The 14757-nt window shown below is 47.4% G+C and overlaps 1 protein-coding gene across 2 annotated transcripts in view; it reads right to left on the reverse strand.

Annotated features, from left to right (window-relative positions):
- Window positions 1-14757, reverse strand: part of mettl21a (methyltransferase 21A, HSPA lysine) — a 28906-nt gene that overhangs the window by 8384 nt on the left and 5765 nt on the right. For both annotated transcript variants that reach the window (XM_055638346.1, XM_055638345.1), the window contains exons 2-3: window positions 8855-9029; window positions 942-1053 (exon numbers count right to left, since the gene is read on the reverse strand). In XM_055638346.1, the coding sequence (XP_055494321.1) occupies window positions 942-1053; window positions 8855-9001 (259 nt within the window). In that variant the 5' untranslated portion in view covers window positions 9002-9029. The remainder of the gene's footprint in view (window positions 1-941; window positions 1054-8854; window positions 9030-14757) is intronic.

A 14757-nucleotide genomic window follows, 5' to 3' on the forward strand; every position in this document is an offset into this window, starting at 1 on the left:
TACCAGTCACGTATTTCCGTAACAAGCCTTATCCGCTGTCCGTAGAGACCACTCCCTCTGCAACTCCGTGATTCATTTGTCCCTACCCACATAACCACCACCTCCACAGGTAATTTCCCATGCTTCCACAGGAGATGTAACACCTGTCCCGACATCTCCTCTCTCACTTCTATCCAGGGACCCCTGCAGCCCTTCCCGGTGAGACAGAGGTTCCCATGAATTTCTTCAAATATCATCTACTGCATTCGGTACTCCCGATGTGGCCCCCATTATATCGGTGAGACCCAGCGAAGGCTAGGTGACCATTTCGCCAAACACTTGTGTTCTGTCTGACAAGTGCTGCATCCCCCAGTTGCTAACCATTTTAAATCTCCTTCTCATTCCCATATTGACTTTTGGGTCTGGGTCTCCTCCATTGCCCGAGTGAGGCCACACGCAAACTGGAGGAACAGCACCTCATGTTCCATTGTAATTCAACGTAATGATCATTCAATTCTCTCATTCTGAGTAATATCATCTCCTCTTCACCCTAATCAAACATTTCTCCTATCTCCCACCCACCCCCAATCATCCTGCTCCTTTCCCCTCCTTTGTATGCTTATCTCCCATTCTTGAGTCTCTCAATTCTTCCTCCCTCATCTTCCCTGCCCCTTTCTCTTCCACTCCTCTTATTCTCGCCTTAAATGACACCCTTTTGTCTCCTTTTCATCTCTAGCTTTTGCCAGTTACTCCCCCCATCTACCAATCAACCCCCCTTTACCTGCATCCAACTGTCACTTTCCTGGCTTTATCCTGCAAACTGCCCCCCATATCTCTTTTCCAGTTCCAATCAGTCTGAACGGTCCTGACCCAAAATGTTGTCTGTCCATTCGATCCAGATTTCCTCCATCACTTTGTGTTATGTTGTTGGTGGTAAAGACCATTGGTAATCCAAAACCCACCTAGATGTGCTGCAACTATTCCAACCAATCCAGTTCCTGCTCCCAGCTCTATCACAGTGCGGTCTTGGAGCTGTACCGCTCCCAGTTCAAGGAACGTGCAAAGTATCACAGCCTAAAACACAAAATGTTTATATTTATTTAACGTCTGTTGTCGTTATGGCATTCCTATCACACTTTTTTTCTCTTTTAAAACAAAAGTTCTTGGACTTGAAATACATTTTGGATCGTTTTGTTGATAAAATTCAGTATTCCAATCCTAAATCATAGTCATAGAATTATACAGCATAGGCCTTTCAGCCCAATCGTTCATATTGACCAAGATGACCATCTGGTCTCATTTGCCTGAGATTGACTGATATCCCTCCAAACCTTCCCTATCCATGTACCTGTCCAAGTCTCTATATAACTAAAAGTCTTTGTCTTGTTTATGCCCATGTTGTGTCGACCATGTGTCAACCTGGTTTTCCTATCTTCTTCCAAACGCTAGGCCACAGCCTTCCCATTTTCACACATCCTACTGACATTTTTCCCGTCAAGGCGATAAACATCTTCCCGTCGTAATCCCACCTATATTTCCAAAGTTATTAACCGTTTAAAGTATTATTACACCTGCCAAAATCGCCAACGTTCCAGGGAAGGAGTCTGGGGTAAGCCTCTGATTGGTTTACATTTTTACATTTCTGCCTTTAGGTTAAGGATTCTGGGAGTTAAAGGGTACAGTATTTATTAGTAAAGTTTAAAGGATAAAGTTTTGTGTTTTTTTAATATTTAATATAGTTAAATTGGGAGTAGGATATGTCAGTGGAGATTGGCCCCGTGGTTTGCTCAGCCTGCAACAGCCTGCAACAGATCAGGGATATGGTCGGTGTCCCTGGTGACTACGTTTGCAGGAAGTGTGTACAGCTGCAGCTCCTGGCAGACCGCATTGAACGATTGGAACTGCGGCTGGATTCATACTGGAGCATCCACGATGCTGAGAAAGTCGTGGATAGCACGTACAGTGAGTTGGTCACACCGCAGGTAAAAGGTAAGAGGACAGAAAGGGAACGGGTGGCCAATAGCCAGCAAAGCAGTAGCAAGGTAGTGCAGGAGTCTCCTGCGGTCATCTCCCTCCTAAACAGGTATACCATTTTGGATACTGTTGAGGGAGATTGCTCATCAGGGGAATGCAGCAGCAGCCAAGTTCATGGCACCATGGGTGGCTCTGCGGGCACATGAGGGGGGGAAAAAGAGTGGAAGGGCAATAGTAATAGGGGATTCAATTGTCAGGGGAATAGATAGGCGTTTCTGCGGCCGCAAACGAGACTCCAGGATGGTATGTTGCCTCCCTGGTGCAAGGGTCAGGGATGTCACTGAACGGCTGCAGAACATTCTGGAGGGGGAGGGTGAACAGCCAGTTGTCGTGGTGCATATTGGCACCAACGATATAGGTAAAAAAAGGGATGAGGTCCTACAGGATGAATTTAGGGAGCTAGGAGATAAGCTTAAAAGTAGGACCTCAAAGGTAATAATCTCTGGATTACTACCAGTACCACGGGCCAGTCAGAGCAGAAATAGGAGGATATTGCAGATGAATACGTGGCTTGAAAAATGGTGCAACGGGGAGGGATTCAAATTTTTAGGGCATTGGAACCAGTTCTGGGGGAGGTGGGACCAGTACAAACAGGACGGTCTGCACCTGGGCTGGAATGGAACCAATGTCCTTGGGGGAGTGTTTGCTAGTGCTGTCGGGGAGGATTTAAACTAATGTGGCAGGGGGATGGGTACAAGAGCAGAGAGGCAGGGGGGTGTAAAATGAGGGTAGAAGAAAGAGGTAGCAAGGTGAAAAGTGAAAGTGGCAGGCAGACAAAACCAGGGCAAAAATCAAAAAGGGCCACTTCTCAACATAATTGTATAAGGGGTAAGAGAGTTGTAAAAACAAGCCTGAAGGCTTTGTGTCTCAATGCAAGGAGTATTCGTAATAAGGTGGATGAGTTGAACGTGCAGATAGCCATTAATGATTATGATATAGTTGGGATCACGGAGACATGGCTCCAGGGTGACCAAGGCTGGGAGCTGAACATCCAGGGATATTCAATATTCAGGAGGGATAGAGAGAAAGGAAAAGGAGGTGGGGTAGCGTTGCTGGTTAGAGAGGAGATTAACGCAATGGAAAGGAAGGACATTAGTTTGGAGGATGTGGAATCGGTATGGGTAGAGCTGCGAAACACTAAGGGGCAGAAAACGCTGGTGGGTGTTGTGTACAGGCCACCTAACAGTAGTAGTGAAGTTGGAGATGGTATCAAACAGGAAATTAGAAATGCGTGCGACAAAGGCAAAGCAGTTATAATGGGTGACTTCAATCTACATATAGATTGGGTGAATCAAATTGGCAGGGGTGCTGAGGAAGAGGATTTCTTGGAATGTATGTGGGATAGTTATCTAAACCAACATGTAGAGGAACCAACGAGAGAGCTGGCTTTTTTAGACTGGGTATTGAGTAATGAGGAAGGGTTAGTTAGTAGTCTTGTTGTACGTGGCCCCTTGGGCAAGAGTGACCATAATATGGTTGAGTTCTTCATTAGGATGGAGGGTGACATTGTTAATTCAGAAACAATGGTTCTGAACTTAAAGAAAGGTAACTTTGAGGGTATGAGACGTGAATTGGCCAAGATTGACTGGCAATTAATTCTAAAAGGGTTGACGGTGGATATGCAATGGAAGACATTTAAAGACTGCATGGATGAACTACAACAATTGTTCATCCCAGTTTGGCAAAAGAATAAATCAGGGAAGGTAGTGCATCCGTGGATAACAAGGGAAATCAGGGATAGTATCAAAGCGAAGGATGATGCGTTCAAATTAGCCAGAAAAAGCAGCATACTGGAGGACTGGGAGAAATTCAGAGACCAGCAGAGGAGGACGAAGGGCTTAATTAGGAAGGGAAAAATGGATTATGAAAGAAAACTGGCAGGGAACATAAAAACTGACTGCAAAAGTTTTTATAGATATGTGAAAAGAAAGAGATTAGTTAAAACAAATGTAGGTCCCTTGCAGTCAGAAACAGGTGAGTTGATCATGGGGAACAAGGATATGGCGGACCAATTGAATAACTACTTTGGTTCCGTCTTCACAAAGGAAGACATAAATAATCTGCCGGAAATAGCAGGGGCCCGCGGGTCAAAGGAGTTGGAGGAATTGAGTGAAATCCAGGTTAGTCGGGAAGTGGTGTTGGGTAAATTGAATGGATTAAAGGCCGATAAATCCCCAGGGCCAGATAGGCTGCATCCCAGAGTACTTAAGGAAGTAGCTCCAGAAACAGTGGATGCATTAGTAATTATCTTTCAAAACTCTTTAGATTCTGGAATAGTTCCAGAGGATTGGCGGGTAGCAAACGTAACCCTACTTTTTAAGAAGGGAGGGAGAGAGAAAACGGGGAATTACAGACCAGTTAGTCTAACATCGGTAGTGGGGAAACTGCTAGAGTCAGTTATTAAAGATGGGATAGCAGCACATTTGGAAAGTGGTGAAATCATTGGACAAAGTCAGCATGGATTTACGAAAGGTAAATCATGTCCGACGAATCTTATAGAATTTTTTGAGGATGTAACTAGTAGCGTGGATAGGGAAGAACCAGTGGATGTGGTGTATCTGGACTTCCAGAAGGCTTTCGACAAAGTCCCACATAAGAGATTAGTATACAAACTTAAAGCACACAGCATTGGGGGTTCAGTATTGATGTGGATAGAGAACTGGCTGGCAAACAGGAAGCAAAGAGTAGGAGTAAACGGGTCCTTTTCACAATGGCAGGCAGTGACTAGTGGGGTACCGCAAGGCTCAGTGCTGGGACCCCAGCTATTTACAATATATATTAATGATCTGGATGAGGGAATTGAAGGCAATATCTCCAAGTTTGCGGATGACACTAAGCTGGGGGGCAGTGTTAGCTGTGAGGAAGATGCTAGGAGACTGCAAGGTGGCTTGGATAGGCTGGGTGAGTGGGCAGATGTTTGGCAAATGCAGTATAATGTGGATAAATGTGAGGTTATCCATTTTGGTGGCAAAAACGGGAGAGCAGACTATTATCTAAATGGTGGCCGATTGGGAAAGGGGGAGATGCAGCGAGACCTGGGTGTCATGGTACACCAGTCATTGAAGGTAGGCATGCAGGTGCAGCAGGCAGTAAAGATAGCGAATGGTATGTTGGCTTTCATAGCAAAAGGATTTGAGTATAGGAGCAGGGAGGTTCTACTGCAGTTTTACAGGGTCTTGGTGAGACCACACCTGGAGTATTGCGTACAGTTTTGGTCTCCAAATCTGAGGAAGGACATTATTGCCATAGAGGGAGTGCAGAGAAGGTTCACCAGACTGATTCCTGGGATGTCAGGACTGTCTTATGAAGAAAGACTGGATAGACTTGGTTTATACTCTCTGGAATTTATGAGATTGAGTGGAGATCTTATAGAAACCTACAAAATTCTTAGGGGGTTGGACAGGCTAGAAGCAGGAAGATTGCTCCCGTTGTTGGGGAAGTCCAGGACAAGGGGTCACAGCTTAAGGATAAGGGGGAAATCCTTTAAAACCGAGATGAGGAGAACTTTTTTTCACACAGAGAGTGGTGAATCTCTGGAACTCTCTGCCACAGAGGGTAGTTGAGGCCAGTTCATTGGCTATATTTAAGAGGGAGTTAGATGTGGAAAACCCGAGTGACGTCACAATGCACTTGCAAGGCAGGCGGGGCACTCCGGGAGGGAGGGGCAATCCAGCGCTCGCTGTGAACGAGGAGCGACGGCGATTGCCGGCGCCCGACAACTGGGGGGGGGGGGGGGGGGGGGGGGGGGGGGGGGGGGGGGGGGGGGGGTGGGGGGGGAGCTGAGCTGGAGCTGGAGCTGGAGTGAGGGCCGAGCCGGGGGCTTGGGATGGGGCTGTGACCAGGGTCGAGAAAGAAGCCGCCGCTAGAACCAAGCCTGGGTCCGGGGTCAGGGACGATGAAGTCGGGGCCTGCACTGGAGCCCACGCGGCAGCCGAGCTGACGGCTGGAGTCTACAGCCAGGGCCGGGCCCAGTACGAGAACCAGGCCGAGTTCCAGGCCCTGGTGCTGCTCTACAACCCGAGTAGGTCCCTGGGGTGGGTAATGGGAGGAGGATGAGGTAAATGAGGAGGAGGAAGATGGGGGTGGGCGGAGTGGGGGGTAGTGATGGGGGGGGGGGGGGGGGGGGGGGTGTGGAGGAGGGATTTACCCCTCCCTATCTGCCCTCACTCCCACCCTCTCTACCACCCTCCCTCTCCCCCATCCCTCTCTACCCTCCCCTACCCCAGCCCCCCCTCTTCCTCTCCCTTTACCCCCGCCCTCTCTCTACCCCTCCCTCTCTGCCCCCCTCGCCCTCTCCCTCCCTCTACACTCCCCTCCCTCTCCCCCTCTATTCCCCTCCCCTCTCCTCCCTCTCTACCCCCTCCCCTCCCTCTCTACCCCCTCCCCTCCCTCTCTGCCCCCCTCTCCGTCTCTACTCCCCTCCGTCTCTACCCCCCCCCCTCTCTAACCCCCTCCCTCTCTACGGTTTGAACAGGGAAGGTGAAGAGGAGGAGGAGGGAGTGCTGGGGGATGAGGAGAAATGAGCCGCGCCTGCGCAGTAGGGGGCTATGCCTGAGTGGTACAATATTGCGTTGGGGGAACGGGTGAGTGGTGGAATCTTGCGTTGGGGGAGCAGACCCAACGGGTCTGCACTGGGTGTAGTGTCTTTTAAATGTTGTTATTGTACCTGCCTCAATAATTTCCTCTGGCATATCATTCATATGGATACCATCCTCAGTGTGAAAACGTTGCCCCTCAGGTTCCTATTAAGGCTTTCCCCTCTCAACTTTAACCCATGCCATTTTGTTCTTGATTCCCCAAGCCTAAGAAAAAGGCTGTTCATTCCATATCTACCAGCTTATTATTTTTATACACCTCTCAGTCTCCTATGCTCTAGGGAGTGAAGTCCTAGCCGGCCCAACCTCTCCATATTACTCTCCTCCGCCTAGCGGAGCTGGTCCTTACCCTCAATAACTTCGAGTTCGACTCCTCCCACTTCCTCCAAATACAAGGCGTAGCTATGGGCACACGCATGGGCCCCAGCTATGCCTGCCTATTTGTAGGTTACGTCGAACAATCCTTGTTCGATACATACCAGGGCCCCATCCCCAACCTCTACCTCCGCTACATCGACGACTGCTTTGGTGCCACCTCCTGCACCCGCACACAACTGACTGACTTCATCCACTTCACCACTAATTTCCACCCGGCACTGAAATACACCTGGACCATCTCCGACACTTCCCTACCATTCCTTGACCTCACTATCTCCATTGCAGGTGATAGACTTCTAACCGACATACACTATAAACCCACTGACTCCCATGGCTATCTGGACTACACTTCTTCCCACCCTGCTTCCTGTAAGGACTCCATCCCCTACTCCCAATTCCTCCGTCTACGCCGTATCTGCTCCACGGATGAGGCGTTCCACACCAGGACATCTGAAATGTCCTCACTATTCAGGGAACGGGGGTTCCCCTCCTCCACCATAAATGAGGCTCGCACCAGGGTCTCTTCCATACCCCGCAACACTGCTCTCTCTCCCCATCCCCGCACTCGCAACAAGGGCCGAGTCCCCCTAGTCCTCACCTTTCACCCCACCAGCCATCACATACAAAAAATAATCCTCCGTCAGTTTCGCCACCTCCAACGTGACCCCACTACTGGCCACATCTTCCCATCTCCCCCCATATCTGCCTTCCGCAAAGACCGCTCCCTCCATAACTCCCTTGTCAATTCTTCCCTTCCCTCTCGGTCCACCCCCTCCCCGGGCACTTTCCCTTGCGGCCGCAGCAGATGCAACACTTGTCCCTTTACCTCCCCCCTCAACTACTTTCAGGGACCCAAGCAATCGTTCCAGGTGCGACAGAGGTTTACCTGCATCTCTTCCAACCTCATCTATTGCGTCCGCTGCTCTAGATGTCAGCAGATCTATATCGGTGAGACCAAGCGGAGGTTGGGCGATCGTTTCGCCGAACACCTCCGCTCGGTCCGCAATAACCTAGCTGACCTCCCGGTGGCTCAGCACTTCAACTCCCCCTCCCACTCCGCCTCTGACCTCTCTGTCCTGGGTCTCCTCCATGGCCACAGCGAGCAGCACCGGAAATTGGAGGAACAGCACCTCATATTCCGTTTGGGGAGTCTGCACCCCGGGGGCATGAACATCGACTTTTCCCAATTCTGTTAGCCCTTGCTGTCTCCTCCCCTTCCTCAGCTCCCCTGCTGTCTCCTCCCACCCTCCAGCCTTCCGGCTACTCCTCCTTTTCCCTTTCTTGTCCCCTCCCCCCCACCCCTGATCAGTCTGAAGAAGGGTTTCGGCCCGAAACGTTGCCTATTTCCTTCGCTCCATAGATGCTGCTGCACCCGCTGAGTTTCTCCAGCTTTTCTGTGTAATCTCCATATTACTCAGTTATTTGAGACCCGACAACATCCTCATGAATAGTTTCTGCACACTTTCCAGCTTGATAGCATTTTTCCTATAGCTGGGTGACCAAAATTGTACACAATACTCTAACAGTGGCCGCAACAACGTAGTGTACAACACAGCATCCCACCTCTCATGCTCAAAGCCCTGATGTAGGAAGGCCAATGTGCCAAAAGTTTTCTTCGCCATCCTGTCCATTTATGACATCACTTTTGGGAAACTAAGTAGGTGTACTCCTAAGTCCTTCTGTTTGAAAACACTCCCCTAGGGCCCTAATGTTTACTGTGAAAGTCCTACCCTGGTTTGATGTCCCATAATGCATTGCTACATACTTATTTGATTTAAATTGAATTAGCCATTCCTTGGCCCATTTACCCATCTGATCATGAGGTGTTGTACACAGAATTAGGTGTGAAATGATACTGAAATACTTACTGCATCCCACACCACTGCTGCCACCCCCAGCTGTTTCCAGTCCTGCCTGATCACTATGTCCCGGTTAGCAAACTGGAAGGTTGCAGAGGCTTCATGGAATTTCCGGAGTTCCGGGATCATGGCATTATCGTAGGGCAGTAAAGCCATTATGATGTAGCCCGGGGTTCCATTTAGTCTGTGAAAGAAACAAATATTGGTGTTTAAACAGCACATTTCCCACAACAAGAATGGTCTAAGAGGTTTCAGGGCGTATACAATATTTTTGGTATGAGCTGAGTTATAATTTAAGTGCGGCATTCAATCTGTGCAAAGGAAGTTCCCACAGATAGTAAAGTGAAATTGCTCAAGTTATCTCTTTTTAAGACGACAATTAACGATGAAGTATTATCAGGAAAAGGGAGTGAATGTTTTCAGGAGAATAAAACCAAAAAGTGCTGGAAAGGTTGGCCATCAGGTTATTAAACACTACAACCTCAAATAAGCTCTGAACTACAATAGACTATGGTTGTTATTATTGCACGATTATTGTTTGTTTTTTGTGTTTGTATGTATATATATATATATATATTAATACACATTATATACATATATATATATATATACATCTATCTACCTATCATACTAAAACTGTGTGTGTGTCTTGTGGGTGTATGTCAGATTCCATTTTCAGATATTTTTTTAGATGAGATTTTTGGCCTTTGATTCCTTGGTCCGCAAGAACCGCACATAGAAATTCCAAGATTTTTTCCATTTCGGTAGAGATTTCACTTTTACATTCACTAATCCATTCCTCAATAAATGTTGTCGTGTTTATGTACACATTTTTAATTAAATCCTCCCCCCCCCTCCCAACCTCCCAAAATTTCAAAATGTTAAAAAAAAACAGCTCTCACCCATAGAATGTTGGTGAACGTTCCATCGTGTGATGTCACAATGCCCAATGCTCACAGATGTCCAATCAGAATGGATCCATTTACATATGCCTTTGCTCCAGCCCCCCCCCCCCCCCGCCCCCCCCCCCCCCCCCCCCCCCACCCCCCCCCCCCCCTCGCAGCCTGTGTTGAAGCGCGTGATCACGTGTGTGGGAATAGAGAAAGAGGATTGGGGGTGATAGGGAATGGGGAATAGATGGACTGCCCCTCCCCACTCTTCAAAAATACGTGTTTGTTAAATCTCAGGTTTTGGAAATACTGAAGAATATTGATTGACAAGCAAAATTTCAATAGATATTGGCAGTTGAAATAAAAGGCAGAAAATATTGAAAACTTCCAGGTTTGATTAAATGGTCTTCTGAAACTACTTTTATAAGTTTGCAGATGACACCATCATATCGGCCGGATCTCAAACAATGATGAAATGGAGTAGAGGAAGGAGAAGGAGAGCTTAGTCACACGGTGTCAAGACACCAACCTCTCCCTCAATGTCAGCAAGGCAAAAGAGCTAGTTATTCACTTCAGGAAGCGAAGTGTTGTACATGTCCTAATCAGCATCAATGGTGCTCAAGTGGAGATGGTCCTGAGCTTTGAGTTCCTAGGCATGAGGATTACCAACAATTTGTCAGGGATCCAACGACATTGAAGTTATGCTCAAGAAACCACGCCAACATTTCTACTTCCTCAGAAAACTGAGGTCATTTGGCATGTCTCCAATGACTCTTACTAACTTTTACAGATGCGCCATAGAAATCATTCTATCGGAATGCATCACAGAGAGCTGTGAATATAGCCCAGTCCATCACACAAACCAATCTCACCCCCAGCGACTCCATCTACACTTCACCTTGTCTTGGGAAAGCAGCCAACATTGGATTGGATTGGATTCAATTTATTGTCATTGCACTTTTCAGTGCAACAAAATGGTTTAGCCTGCAGTCATAACATAGAATAAATAACAAACACTCAACACAGTTTAAAGTCCCAACGTCATTGTCTCTTCCCTCCTTGCTCTGCCTCTGCGCTGAAGCAATCCAAGCCTCCGATGATGTGACCCCGCCGGGTGATGGTAAGTAAGTTCCGGCTGAATCCGTGCTCCGCAAACGGGCCGGTTCAAACTCTGCGGCCCGGGGCGGTCAAAGTTGCCGAAGCTGCCGCCCTCCAGTCCAGCGGACTCAGCTGTAGTTGCGGGAGCTCCGGAAAACAGGCGGCCGAGCCTCCGAGGCTCCAAAGTCGGGTCGGAAGTTGGGTCGCGCCGCAACCACAGCCCCGAAGTCGGCCAGCCTCGCGTTGGTAAGTCCTGGCCGCGGTCTCCGGTGGGGAAGAGCCGACTCTGGACTTACCTGGACTCGTACCTTGTCCTTACCATCTGGACGCCCGCAGCAGCGGCTGCGGAGGGTTGAGGTCCCGACCACGGGGGAAAATGGAGGAGGACTGGCCAAATTGTGTGCCTTCCACCAGTGATGAATGCTTTGGTGGATGTTTATGTTAATTTTTATTGTGTTTTTGTGTGTGCTCTTTATCATTGTATCGCTGCTGACATATCCATTTCACTTGCACTTTTTGTGCAATGTGACAAATAAACCGTATTGTATTGTATTGTATTGTATTGTATTGGCTCTGCCTCAGCAGCCTCGAGGTCGGTCGCAGTTGGAGGCCGCAAGCTCCGCGATAGGCCTCAGCGCAGACGGACACGGAGAATACGGCAGGAAAGGTCGCACCCCCAACCCCCCCCGAAGGAAGAGTCAAAAAACATGTTACACCCACCCCCCCACACATACACAACTAAATAAACCGAAATAAACTGTAAAAACGGGACAAGAGAAAACAAAAAACAGAAATGATAAATGGACTGCAGGCGAGCCGCAGCTGCAAGGCAGCGCCGCCACTTCCTGAATGTGATCGAGAACTATTATCACCCTGGCCATTCACTCTTCTCAACACTCCAGATTTAGGAACAGCTTCTTCCTCGCTGTTATTGGACTATTGGATGGTCCTCCCTAAGCTAGAGTGTAGTCCCAAATTTCCAGTCTACCTCATTGAGGACCTTGTACTTATTTTCCAATCTACCTATTGTGGACCTTGCACTTATTCTCTGTAATTGTATTGTTATAATACTGTAATATCATACTCTCCACTCTGGTATGTCACTCTTGCACTACCTGTTTGTGAATGGCTTAATTGCGATGTGCAATTAAATCATTAGTATGATTTGACAAGATAGCATACAAAATAAAGCTTTTCATTGTGTCTTGGTGCAAATGACAAGAATAAACCGACACCAATAAATAAACAGAAAAAAATGATTGGGGCTCTTAACATGTCAGCCAACTGAGATGCAGAGTTGCTGCTCAACCTACTAAGTTATCATTGTACTTAAGGTTTTAATTTCATGTTTCCAGCATTTGTTGTTGTTTGCCTACCAGTTATAATGAAAAATCGCTATTTTTCTCGATAGTAGCTGCATTTTCTTATGAACATATCCAACATATTCTATTTTTAATGATGAATTCTGATTCTTAGGTACCAGGTTGTATTTCCTATTGTTAAATATTTCTGAGTGAGAAATAGCGACGAAGAGTCTACATATATGTGCCCCTCAGTTTGTTGAGAGCACTCCATTCATTATAAGCAACAGATGCTCTGTTTTGTAATAAGAATTAAGAAACGGGTGAACAACATCTATAACATTCCCAGACAGTGAACATTCCCAGGAAACAGGTGAGTGCTGGTATATTGCTTTGGGGAATGGGTTGCGTTGGGGAACCAGGCCTCCCATGGGGGCTATGGGTGAGTGGTCAAATATTGCGTTGGGGGAGCGGGTTGCGTTGGGGGACCAGGCCTCCCATCTGACAGGGACCCAACAGGTTCCATTTGGTGTAGTACCTGTCTAAATGTTTCTTACGTTTCTTGGTGAGTACCTGCCTCAACGACCTCCTCAGCTCGGTCCTTACACCTATCACCCTTTGCGTGCAAAAGTTATCCTTCAGATTTGTGTTCAATATTACCACCCTCACCTTAAACCAATGCCCTCTGATTCTCGATTCCCCTACACTGGGTAAGAGACTGTGCATCTACCTGATCTATTCCTCTCATTATTTTATGCACCTCTATAAGATCATCCCTCATCCACCAGCATTCCAAGGAATAGAGTCCCAGCTTGCTAAACCTCTCCCCATAGCTCAGGCCTTTGAGTCCTGGCAATATCCTCATAAATCTTCTCTTTACCTATTCCAGCTTGACAACATCTTTCCTATAACATGGTGCCAAAAACTGAACACAATACTCTAAATGCGACCTCACCAACACCGTATACAATTATACATGACCTCCCAACTTCTACACTCAATGATAAGACACAAAAAGCTGGAGTAACTCAGCGGGACAGGCATAATCTCTGGAGAGAAAGAATGGGTGACGTTTCGGGTCGAGACCCTTCTTCAGACTGGTCTCAATGCTCAGACTGATGAAGGCCAATATGCCAAAAGCATTTTTGGCCACCCTATCTACCTGGAATGCCACTTTCAAGGAACTATGTACCTGTATTCCTAGAACCCTCTACTCTACAATGCTCCCCAGAACTATGTAGGTTCTGCCCATGTTAATACTCCCAAAATGCAACAGCTCTTATTTCCCTGTATTAAATTCCATCAACTATTCCTCAGCCCACCTGCCCACCCGATCAAGACCCTGCTGCAATTTTTGACAAACATCTTCACTATTTTGAAAGATTAGGGAGCATATTTGATTTTTTTCTCCTTCCGCTCTCCTGAAAATCGCTTCCATGAGACAGCTTGTTTTAGAGGGGCTGTTGATGAACCAGATGGCAGACATGTAATAAGGGCCCTTGAGCATATTAAGGGTCAAAATGCAGGGAATCTTGGCCTGAGGATGGTTGGTTTAGCAAGATGAATGCTGGTGATATTTCTCCAGTTATTTGCTCCAGAAGCATACAGGAGGGAAGGGATGGATAATTTTGTGCCGGTTTTGTTGTCCTGATCTTCAAAAACTCTTTCCTCAGTTGCACACAGTTCCTCAGATGGTGAACTTTGTTGGCAACGTCTGCTCTACTGACAAGTAACTTCCAAGTTGTGGCCAATAGTCCATAAGTCAAGGTCTTGATGCTAGTTTTATTGTTGGAGGACAGTGGGTTAGGTTGGATGAGATATTGCTTTGTAGGTGTGAAATCAGATTCAGATTCAGATTCAATTTTAATTGTCATTGTCAGTGTACAGTACAGAGACAACGAAATGCATTTAGCATCTCCCTGGAAGAGCGACATAGCAAACGATTTGAATAAATAATAATAAGTGTCCAGGGGGGCAGGGGGGGGGGGGGTGATTGGCAGTCACCGAGGTACGTTGTTGAGTAGAGTGACAGCCGCCGGAAAGAAGCTGTTCCTCGACCTGCTGGTTCGGCAACGGAGAGACCTGTAGCGCCTCCCGGATGGTAGGAGGGTAAACAGTCCATGGTTGGGGTGAGAGCAGTCCTTGGCGATGCTGAGCGCCCTCCGCAGACAGCGCTTGCTTTGGACAGACTCAATGGAGGGGAGCGAGGAACCGGTGATGCGTTGGGCAATTTTCACCACCCTCTGCAATGCCTTCCGGTCGGAGACAGAGCAGTTGCCATACCATACTGTCGATGGTGCAGCGGTAGTGGTTCACCAGGATCTGAGGAGACAGATGGACCTTTTTCAGTCTCCTCAGGAAGAAGAGACGCTGATGAGTCTTCTTGATCAGAGTAGAAATGCAACTAATCCTCCCAAATGCTTTTGTGAATGGTAATCAGCCTTGTGGGAATTTGCAAAGACGAGTGGTGGCAGCTTACTGCAGCTTGACTGCTTAGGTCGGTGTGGCCTTCATTCTGAATTGTTTTAACAGTTTCCTGTTAGTTCCGTAGATTGGTTCCACCCCAGGAGGAAGCTAATAATAATGTAATAAAAATAATGTAATAAAAAATGAACTACAAATG

Source organism: Leucoraja erinacea, chromosome 7, assembly GCF_028641065.1.
Source record: "Leucoraja erinacea ecotype New England chromosome 7, Leri_hhj_1, whole genome shotgun sequence".
In the NCBI taxonomy this organism is placed as follows: domain Eukaryota; kingdom Metazoa; phylum Chordata; class Chondrichthyes; order Rajiformes; family Rajidae; genus Leucoraja; species Leucoraja erinaceus.